General features: G+C 43.2%; 2 protein-coding genes across 2 annotated transcripts in view; one reads left to right on the top strand and one right to left on the bottom strand.

The window, feature by feature from the left end:
- Window positions 1-2,906: 2,906 nt before the first annotated feature.
- On the bottom strand, window positions 2,907-5,593 carry LOC111981109 (protein PBDC1). Its single transcript, XM_024012258.3, has 6 exons — window positions 5,469-5,593; window positions 3,880-3,945; window positions 3,713-3,772; window positions 3,455-3,595; window positions 3,230-3,341; window positions 2,907-3,121 (listed from the first exon to the last, which is right to left on the bottom strand). Exons 1-6 carry the CDS (start codon window positions 5,496-5,498, stop codon window positions 3,030-3,032), a joined length of 501 nt encoding a protein of 166 aa, XP_023868026.1. The 5' UTR covers window positions 5,499-5,593; the 3' UTR covers window positions 2,907-3,029.
- A 171-nt stretch (window positions 5,594-5,764) lies between these two features.
- LOC111981110 (dematin-like) overlaps window positions 5,765-11,154 on the top strand; it is a 52,998-nt gene continuing 47,608 nt past the window's right edge. The window contains exon 1 of the mRNA XM_070449523.1: window positions 5,765-5,863. The gene's annotated coding sequence lies outside the window, so the exon portion shown is untranslated. The remainder of the gene's footprint in view (window positions 5,864-11,154) is intronic.

The following is an 11,154-nucleotide window of genomic DNA, read 5'->3' as shown; positions in this document are numbered from 1 at the left end:
TAGACACCACCTTTAGCCCCTAGACACCACCTTTAGCCCCTTGACACCACCTTTACCCTCTATGCACTGTCCAAAGCCCCTAGACACCACCTTTAGCCACTAGACACCAACTTTAGCCCCTAGACATTTTGCCTAGAAAATAATTGCTTGTTCCAATAGAATTGGTTGGGTGTGGGGCAGGGTTATGGGAGTAGGTTTGGGTTAAGGTCATGCTCCACTTTACCCTCTGGTAGGCTGGTTGGAGCTGACACTAACCTCAGGGGAGTCGGTTGGGTTAGGGGAGCGTGAAGTGTCTCAGCATGCTAGCTAGTGTGTAGGGGTCACAGATCTGATAACAGAAAGTAGCATGGCTGCAGTCTATCTCTGGAGTATGTGTGACTCTCAGAGAGTGTGTGTGTGCTCGTGGCGCTGTAAAGGAGCAGTGCGCTCCAGACAGAACCTTCCAGGATATTCTAGAACGTTCGTTTCCGAGCTCCCTGAAGGATAGTTTATTTCTAATTGAGAATCTAAAGAAGAAGAATGTAACCTTTGGTAGAACAGAGAGCTGTGTATTACAGGGAAATGGGTGGTAAGAAAAAGACAGAACTGTGTATTAAAGAGGAGATGTGGGTTCATTAGCAACTTGTGCTACTCTACAGGTGTTGCTGCTAACTGTTTGTGACGACTAGCTCATCTCTAACAATGTTGATTTGACTTCCTGGTTTATTGTTTTGGTTCCCTAAAGTGTGTGTGTGTGTGTGTGTTGGATCGGTACCTTGGTTCTCTGATGTGAGTGTGTGTTGGATCGGTAGTTTGGTTGAGTTGTGTGGATGTCTGCTACATATTATAGTGTCGGCATTGTGACTGCAAATAAACGTTATTTGATTTGTATATCGTGCTGTCACTGTGTTTCACTGCACAACATGGGTCATGTCTTTAGTGTGTGGTGAAGACTAGCAAGGTAATTGTCTTCATAAGGATTTATCTGAAACACAGGCTACAGGTTGATTTTTGACATCCATTTATTCAGATTCAGGTATAAAAAAATAATAATATATATATATATATACAGTTGAAGTCGGAAGTTTACATACACTTAGGTTGGAGTCATTAAAACTCGTTTTTCAACCTCCACAAATTTCTTGTTAATAAACTATAGTTTTGGCAAGTCAGTTAGGACATCTACTTTGTGCATGACACAAGTCATTATTCCAACAATTGATTACAGACAGATTAATTCACTGAATCCCAATTCCAGTGGATCAGAAGTTTACATACACAAAGTTGACTGTGCCTTTAAACAGCTTGGAGAATTCCAGAAAATTATGTCATGGCTTTAGAAGCTTCTGACAGGCTTATTGACATCATTTGAGTCAACTGTTTGGCCACAATGACCATTGTTATGTTTGGAGGAAAAAGGGGGATGTTGCAAGCCGAAGAACACCATCCCAACCGTGAAGCACGGGGGTGGCAGCATCATGTTGTGGGGGTGCTTTGCTGCAGGAGGAACTGGTGCACTTCACAAAATAGATGGCATCATGAGGTAGGAAAATGATGTGGATATATTGAAGCAACATCTCAAGACATCAGTCAGGAAGTTAAAGCTTGGTCGCAAATGGGTCTTCCAAATGGACAATAACCCCAAGCATACTTACAAAGTTGTGGCAAAATGGCTTAAGGACAACAGAGTCAAGGTATTGGAGTGGCCATCACAAAGCCCTGACCTCAATCCTATAGACAATTTGTGGGCAGAACTGAAAAAGCGTGTGTGAACAAGGAGGCCTACAAACCTGACTCAGTTACACCAGCTCTGTCAGGAGGAATGGGCAAAACTCACCCAACTTATTGTGGAAGCTTGTGGAAGGCTACCTGAAACTTTTGACCCAAGTTAAACAATTTAAAGGCAATGCTACCCAAAATACTCAATGGAGTGTATGTAAACTTCTGACACACTGGGAATGTGATGAAAAATAAAAGCTGAAAATGACTTTCTCTACTATTATTCTGACATTTCACATTCTTAAAATAAAGTGGTGATCCTAACTGACCTAAGACAGGGAATTTTTACTAGGATTAAATGTCAGGAATTGTGAAAAACTGAGTTTAAATGTATTTGGCTAAGGTGTATGTAAACTTCCGACTTCAACTGTGTGTGTGTATATATAAAACACATGACAAGGCCAGAAACCAAATGCAGTCGGGTACACTGGGTAAATCTGAAAGAACACCCTATTTCTTATTTAGTGCACAACTGCTAGCCAGAGCTCTGGTCATAAGTGGTTCACTATAGAGAATATGGTGCCATTTGAAAGACACTTACAACTTTGTACAAGGACATACGCAATCCCAGAAGTGCTTGGCACAAATAAGAGGAAAGCTAATTACATATAGCTACGATGCTCAGTTTAGACATCAGTACACACACACACACACTTGTGGGATGCAGGCATGTGTGTGTGGAGAGGGGGGGGGGTGGACTTCTGGGCCATGTTCAGTAAGCAAATGTTGCAGATAGAAATACTGTGAATTGTTTGTTGTACATATTTATCTTAAGGTTCCCTGGGGTGTATTACACAGATTGTTACAAAACGTTTTGCAACAAACCATTTATTCCAAACGGAAAACGAGTTTCTATTGTAAAAATTCAGGTAGGTTCCTCCTGGTTTAGTTTTGGTTCTTAAATGTTTTCTGTTGCAAGACGCAAAGAATATACCCCTGTTGAACGTGCCCCTGGTTTAGTTTCCAGTAGACCATCTATGTTGTCAACAAGGTGGGTGACCACAGGTAAAGTTTGTAAGGAGATGGTGGTATGTCAAGCATTGGGAATGTTTACACTAGTAACCAGGGTTGTTAAAACTTTCTCTGTGTTAGAGGTGGTGGTGGTAGGGTTTATGAAGGGTGTTTACCTGGTACACAGGACTGACAACTTTCTCTGTGTTAGAGGTGGTGGTGGTAGGGTTTATGAAGGGTGTTTACCTGGTACACAGGACTGACAACTTTCTCTGTTACTGGGTTAGAGGTTATAGCAGGTTGGGTTATAGGCTATGGGTTTAAGAAGGCTGCTTTTTAGCCTGGAAAACAGGGGTGTTGAATCCTTCTCTGTTCCTAGCGATCTCGATGGCAAAGAACTGGATCCTGGTGGCTGCAGGAACAACATGATCGCAGTTAACACTGGGCTACACAGGGCCCTAATGCCACTTTTTAACAGTGACACCGTTTTGTATGTGTAATAGTGACTCGCTGAACATACCAAATATGGTGTTTTCCTCTGTGTAGTCCTTCACACAGTCAAGTCGTAGCAGAGTCCCGTAGTTAAAGTCCTCCACCACTCCGTCAAACTGGTTACAGAATGGACGCCACTTCTATTGATGCCAATACAGAGATGAGGTTAGTTTCTCTCACACACACACCCACACCACTCTTCCTCTGTTCCTCTTTTGTATCTCTGACTACTGTAACACACATTGTCCTCTACCTCTTTGGCCTCTGCCGTTTTGAGCATGTCTGGGTCCAAGTTCTTAATGTTGAGGTCTGAGAAAGATTCTTTGAAGGATGTATAGATCCGGTCATCCACCTTGGTCAACTTCAGATTACTGGGGTCTACCGACGAGATCAGCTACAGTACACACACATTATTAGCTAGAGGGGAGAGGACTAGATCAGTGCAATGTGGCTGCTAGTATTGATAATATGCTCCAACTGGTGCAGGTACTTGTGAGTAAGAGATACTCACATTGAAGTAGATCTCTGCGTGATTGTAAGCCTTCATCGCCCACATCACTTCCAGTTGAGGCTAAGACACATGCACACACACAGGTTAGCTAACTGACACTACAATTATACTGTGTTGAGTGTGTCAGAGGATGGAAAACCTCAATAGACCGTGTGTTGGAAACTCACATCGTTCCCATAAGCCTCAGCTGGTAGAGACAGAGCCTGTGCGGCTGCTGTAGCTCCCTCCACGCCCTGAAATAACATGATATAACAGAATCACTAACATTATAATTACAGTATTACAATTGCTCCTTTACACTAGCTTTGGGACACAACACAGGAGTCTGTATTGGTTGGAGTCCCTGAGTTGTGAATCGTTCTGGTGGGTGGCAATGGAAAATAACCCTACCAAAATATAGCCGGCTACACAAAAAAATTATTTCCTGTCAACGAAAGCATATAATCTCTAGGAACTCGATTTACCAGACGTAAAGTGAAATGTGACCCTCAATATTAAATAAAGGTCTGAATCCAACTTTTTTTCTGAACTACACCAAGTGTGTGGTTTAATGGCAGCCCGCTGTCTAACAGGAATAAAAGTTTGTTTCAGACATTTATTTGATAGCGAGGGACACATTTCACTTTACATATGGTCCTGCTGGAGGTCATTTTGCAGGGCTCTGGCAGTGCACCTCCTTGCACAAAGGCGGAGGTAGCGGTCCTGCTGCTGGGTTGTTGCCCTCCTACGGCCTCCTCCACGTCTCCTGATGTACTGGCCTGTCTCCTGGTAGCGCCTCCATGCTCTGGACACTACGCTGACAGACACAGCAAACCTTCTTGCCACAGCTCGCATTGATGTGCCATCCTGGATGAGCTGCACTACCTGAGCCACTTGTGTGGGTTGTAGACTCCGTCTCATGCTACCACTAGAGTGAAAGCACCGCCAGCATTCAAAAGTGACCAAAACATCAGCCAGGAAGCATAGGAACTGAGAAGCGGTCTGTGGTCACCACCTGCAGAACCACTCCTTTATTGGGGGTGTCTTGCTAATTGCCTATAATTTCCACCTTTTGTCTATTCCATTTGCACAACAGCATGTGAAATTTATTGTCAATCAGTGTTGCTTCCTAAGTGGACAGTTTGATTTCACAGAAGTGTGATTGACTTGGAGTTACATTGTGTTGTTTAAGTGTTCCCTTTATTTTTTTGAGCAGTGTACATATGTCACCTTGTCCGAGAGAGATTTACATGGTTATCAAAACGTCACGCCAGGGTAAGCCTACACGAAACACAGCCCTTATTGTAAGTGTTTGGAAAATTCCCTATGGGAAAAATGAATGGCGGATAAACGATTGAATCCATTTCCCTGTTTGACTACTAGGTTTTATGGGTATGATTACACCTCCACTGTGGGGCTCTATATATTGTGGTAGGTATTTTCCATCGCCACGGACCCGAACGATTAACAACTCAGGTAGTCTGACCAATACAGACTCCCGATGTTGTGTCCCAAAGCTTCTTCACAGTTCACACCCTAAATAATACGACGACATGTTGTCACTGGCATTATCAATTCAATATTACTGTTATTGCTGAAGTCTAATAATGGTATTAAAACATGTTCAATTCAATCAATGTTGTTCCTGTTTAGGAAGAGGCATTACTACAAATAAAAATGCAGCATATACTTTAGAATTCATATACAGCTACAATTTACCGGTATATGACATGTACATTCAATTCAAATACAGTTATTCAACCGTGTGGATTCTCACCAGAGAAGCAAGTCCATTTCCCGACGCCATAGCTGTAAACCCCTGACCCGATGACGTCACATCGTTCTGCTTAAAGGGCCCACGCCTTGTCTCCTTTCCTACATCTGCTGTGACATCTGGGACTGGTTAAAGCTAAATTCTGTAATCCATTGTTCACCATGTTGCTTCTTATCTACTTGTTGTCAGATAGGCTAGGAGAGGGAAGGAGCTGGGGAGAGAAGAGTAAAAGAGAGGAGGAGACGAGAGAGAAGAGAGGACGCACTCACACCCTCCCACCAGTCTCCTCAATATCTAGAAGCGCGCTTAAACGGGGCTGATGGGATTTCGGAATGCTCGATCTGTTCGCGTCACTAGCTGGAGTGTTATTTTGTTGATGACGGCGGATTGATTGGCAGGTAAGATTAGATCATTTGATTCCATTTTATTATTAGTTACGTTTATAAAGACATTACACTTGACTAGGGACTGTTGTAGTCTAGGTCGGTCTGAGTGGTAAGGTCGTCTGGGAAGGGTTAATAATAACCTATATCCTTTTGTCATGGGGTCTATTCAGCACCTTTCATGTAAACAATTCAAGATCTTGTCTTCTAGACCGCCTCTCATTCCCCGTCGTGCGAATTTATCGATGAAAGGCCGCATGACGTGGTTATTATAAGCCTACTGAACAGGGAGGATATGATAGGCTTATACAGTATGTGATGTAGTACTAATTGTCTATAGCCGATATGAGCCTATGTTCATCTGTTGCGTCGATGTTTATCTATTATGAGGCTATATTGTAAAAAAGTTTTATCATAACAATAAAGCAAATATGACTCCATGAAAGCCACACCAATAACCGTTAGCCAGACAAGCCAGGGATGCATAGGCCATCAGGCAATTCTGCCAAAAGCTAGATGGGCTGCACCATTATTTTGGTGTGTGGGCTGATCGGGAAATTGACACACACAAATATTTTTTTATATACAATACTCATTCTACATTGTAGAATAATAGTGAAGCCATCAAAACTATGAAATAACAAATATGGAATCATGTAGTAACCAAAAAAGTGTTAAACAAATCAAAATATATATACTTGAGATTATTAAAAGTAGCCACTTTTTGCCTTGATGACAGCTTTGCACACTCTTGGCAGTCTCAACCAGCTTCATTAGGTAGTCACCTGGAATGTATTTCAATTAACAGGTTTGCCTTAAGTTAATTTGTGCTATTTCTTTCCTTAATGCGTTTGAGCCAATCAGTTGTGTTGTGACAAGGTAGGGGTGGTATACAGAAGATAGCCCTATTTGGTAAAAGACCAAGTCCATATTATGGCAAGAACCGCTCAAATAAGAGAAGACAGTCCATCATTACTTTAAATAAGACATAAAGGTCAGCCAATGCAAAACATTTCAAGAACTTTGAAAGTTTCATCAAGTGCAGTCGCAAAAACCAAAAAGCGCTATGATGAAACTGGCTCTCATGAGGACCGCCACAGGAAAGGAAAGACCCAGAGTTACATCTGCTGCAGAGGCTAAGTTCATTAGAGTTACCAGCCTCAGAAATTGCAGCTCAAATAAATGCTTCACAGAGTTCAAGTAACAGACACATCTCAACATCAACTGTTATGACGAGACTGCGTGCATCAGGCCTTCATGGTCAAATTGCTGCAAAGAAACCACTACTAAAGGACACCAATAATAAGAAGAGACTTGCTTGCGCCAAGAAACGAAAGCAATGGACAGACTGGTGGAAATCTGTCCTTTGGCCTGATGAGTCCAAATTTGAGATTTTTGGTTCCAACCGCCGTGTCTTTGTGAGACGCAGAGTAGGTGAGGGGATGATCTCCGCATGTGTGGTTCCCATTGTGAAGCGTGGAGGTGTGAAGGTCTGGGGGTGCTTTTCTGGTGAAACTGTCAGGGATTTATTTAGAATTCAAGGCACACTTAACCAGCATGGCTACCACAGAATTCTGCAGCAGTACGCCATCCCACCTGGTTTGTGCTTAGTGGGACTATCATTTGTTTTTCAACAGGACAATGACCCAACACACCTCCAGGCTGTGTAAGGGCTATTTGACCAAGGAGAGTGATGGAGTGCTGCATCAGATGACCTGGCCTTCACAATCACCCGACTTCACCCCAATTGAGATGGTTTGGGATGAGTTGGACCGCAGAGTGAAGGAAAAGCAGCCAACAAGTGCTCAGCATATGTGGGAACTCCTTCAAGACTGTTGGAAAATAATTCCAGGTGAAGCTGGTTGAGAGAAAGACGACTTTACAACCATCAAGATTATTTGTCAGATTTAACAAGAAAGATTCTCTTTGTTTCTTGGGAACTAGAACAAGCATCTTTGTTTTGTCCGAGTTAAAAAGTAGAACGTTTGCAGCCATCCACTTCCTTATGTCTGAAACACAGGCTTCTAGCGAGGGCAATTTTGGGGCTTCACCATGTTTCATTGAAATGTACAGGCTGTGTGTCATCCGCATAGCAGTGAAAGTTAACATTATGTTTTCGAATAACATCCCCAAGAGGTAAAATATATAGTGAAAACAATAGTGGTCCTAAAACGGAACCTTGTGGAACACACCGAAATGTACAGTTGATTTATCAGAGGACAAAACCATTCACAGAGACAAACTGATTCTTTCCGACAGGTAAGATCTAACAGGCCAGAACTTTGTCCGTGTAGACCAATTTGGGTTTCAGTCTCTCCAAAAGAATGTGGTGATTGATGGTGTCAAAGGCAGCACTAAAGGTCTAGGAGCACGAGGACAGATGCAGAGCCTTGGTCTGAAGCCATTAAAAGGTCATTTACCACCTCACAAGTGACAGTCTCAGTGCTATGATGGGGTCTAAAACCAGACTGAGATCATTTGTATACATTGTTTGTCTTCAGGAAGGCAGTGAGTTTGCTGTGCAACAGCTTTTTCTAACTTTTTTGAGAGGAATGGAAGTTCGATATAGGCCGATAGTTTTTTATATTTTCCGGGTCAAGGTTTGGCTTTTTTTCAAGAGAGGCTTTATTACTGCCACTTTTAGTGAGTTTGGTACCCATCCGGTGGATAGAGAGCCGTTTTTATGCCTTATCAGGAGGGCCAAGCACAGGAACCGCAGCTCTTTCAGTAGTTTAGTAGGAATAGGATCCAGTATGCAGCTTGAAGGTTTACGGGCACTGATTATTTTTCATCATTGTGTCAAGAGATATAGTACTAAAACACTTAAGTGTCTCTCGATCCCCAGGCCCTGCCGCAGAGCTGTCGACGTCAGGACAGCTAAGCCCTGGGGAATATGCAGATTTAAAGAGGAGTCCGTAATTTGCTTTCTAATGATCATGATTTTTACCTCAAAGAAGTTCATTAATTTATTACTGCTGAAGTGAAAGCCATCCTCTGCTTGGGGAATGCTGCTTTTTATAGTTAGCTTTTGGCAACAGTTCAAAAGAAATTTTGGATTGTTCTTATTTTCCTCAATTAAGTTGGAAAGTAGGATGACATCGAGCAGCAGTGAGGCGCTCTTCGGGATACTGCACGGTACTGGTCTTGTCCAAGCTTGTCGGAAAGACTTCGCAGTTTGGTGTGGCCGCGCATTTCCGTTCACTTTTCTGGAAGCTTGCTTCAAAGCTCGGGTATTTTTCTGATTATACAGGGAGCTTTAGGTCTCTTATGACAACTGTTTTTTTCGGGTTGTTTGAGGGGTAGCAAACTGCATTCCTAGGGTTACTGCGCAAGGTTAAATTGAGTTCCCTCAGTTGGTGGTTAACTGATTTTTTTGTTCTCTTGACCGTCTTGGTAGGCAGAAGGAGTCCTGGAAGGGCGTCAAGGAATTTTTGTGTTGTCTGAGAAATTTATAGCCACGGACTTTTGTATGCTCCGGTTGGTTGGGGTCTGAGCAGATTATTTGTGGCGATTGCAAAGCGTAATAAATGGTGGTCCGCAGCCCAGGATTTGAGGAAAAACATTTAAGATCTACAAACATTTTTTATTCCCATGGGACATAACTAGGTCCCAGAGTATGACTTGTTGCAGTGAGTAGGTTCCAGAGACATGTGGATAGAAACCCCATCTGAGTCTGATGATGGCTCGGAAAGACCTTTTGGAGTGGGTCTGGTGGACTTCCAATAATGAATATTAAAAATCACCAAAAATTAAATATGATCTGCTATAGACTCACCAAGGTCTGATAGGAATTCAGGAATCAAGAGGGACGCTGTTATGGCCCCCGGAGGCTATAAACAGTAGCTATAAAAAGTGATTGAGTGGCTGCATAGATTTCATTTGACTAGTAACGCTCAAAGACGAAAACGATCATTTTTTTTTTTGTAAATTGAATTTGCTATCAGTAATGTTTAGGCAACACTCCGCCTTTGCGGATGCACGGGGGAATATGGTCACTAGTGTAACCAGGAGGTGAGGCCCCATTTAACCACAGTAATTCATCAGGCTTAAGCCAAATGTTTAGTTCAGGCCATCACATCAAGATTATGAAGTCAGTGATTAGTTCATTGACTATAACTGCTTGAAGTGAGGATCTAACATTAAGTAACCCTATTTTGAATGTGGAGGTAATTCACGATCTCTTTCAATCATGGAGGAATGAGAGGTAGGTCTCTTTATTCCTAGTTTGAGATTGCTTAAGGCGAACACCGCGCATGTTTAGTTTTGCCCCACCTAGGTCGAGGCACGACCACAGTCTACTACGTCAATGGGGGATGGGCCCCCTGGAGTGATCTACACTGACTTGTGCTATTGGCAGACTCCAACTAAGCTGGCAGGTTGGCTAACAGCTGCTGGCCTGGGCCTGCACCCTATTTCATTGTGGAGCATAGATGGAGTTAGAGCCTCATCTATGTTATAGATAAGATGAGAGACCACCTCAGCTAGGATGGAGTCGCGTCACGTCCTCAGCAGGTCAGGCTTGGTCCCTGTTTGTGGGTGAGTCCCAGAAAGAGGGCCAATTATCTAACAAATTCTATATTTTGGGAGGGCAGAAAACAGTTTTCAACAGCGCGATTGAGTTGTGAGACTCTGCTGTAAGAGCTCGTCACTCCCCCTACTGGGAGGGGGCAGAGACAATTACTCGATGCCGACACATCTTTCTAGCTGATTTACAGGCTGAAGCTATGTTGTGCTTGGTGACCTCTGTCTGTTTCATCCTAAACATCGTTGGTGCCGACGTGGATAACAATATATCTATACTCTCTACACTCACCAGTTTTAGCTTTAGCCAGCACCATCTTTAGATTAGCCTTAACGTCGGTAGCCCTGCCCCCTGGTAAACAGTGTATGATTGCTGGGTGATTCGTTTTAAGTCTAATACTGCGGGTAATGGAGTCGCCAATGACTAGGGTTTTCAATTTGTCAGAGCTAATGGTGGGAGCCTTCGGCGTCTCAGACCCCGTAACGGGAGGAGTAGAGACAAGAGAAGACTCGGCCTCAGACTCCGACTCGCTACTCAATGGAGAAAACCGGTTGAAAGTTTCTGTCGGCTGAATGAGCGACACCGGTTGAGCATTCCAACAGCATTTCCCTCCCAGAAGCCATGAGAAATTGTCCGGCTGCGGGGACAGTGCGGGGGATTTATACTAACGTTACTATCTGTACTTACTGGTGGCACAGACGCTGTTTTTCCTTTCCTACACTGAAATTACCCTTGCCTAACGATTGCGTCTGAAGCTGGGCTTGCAGCACAGCTATCCTCGCGT

The sequence above is a fragment of the Salvelinus sp. IW2-2015 genome, linkage group LG20, assembly GCF_002910315.2.
Source record: "Salvelinus sp. IW2-2015 linkage group LG20, ASM291031v2, whole genome shotgun sequence".
Classification (NCBI taxonomy): domain Eukaryota; kingdom Metazoa; phylum Chordata; class Actinopteri; order Salmoniformes; family Salmonidae; genus Salvelinus; species Salvelinus sp. IW2-2015.
This window is presented reverse-complemented; position numbering and strand designations above follow the sequence as displayed.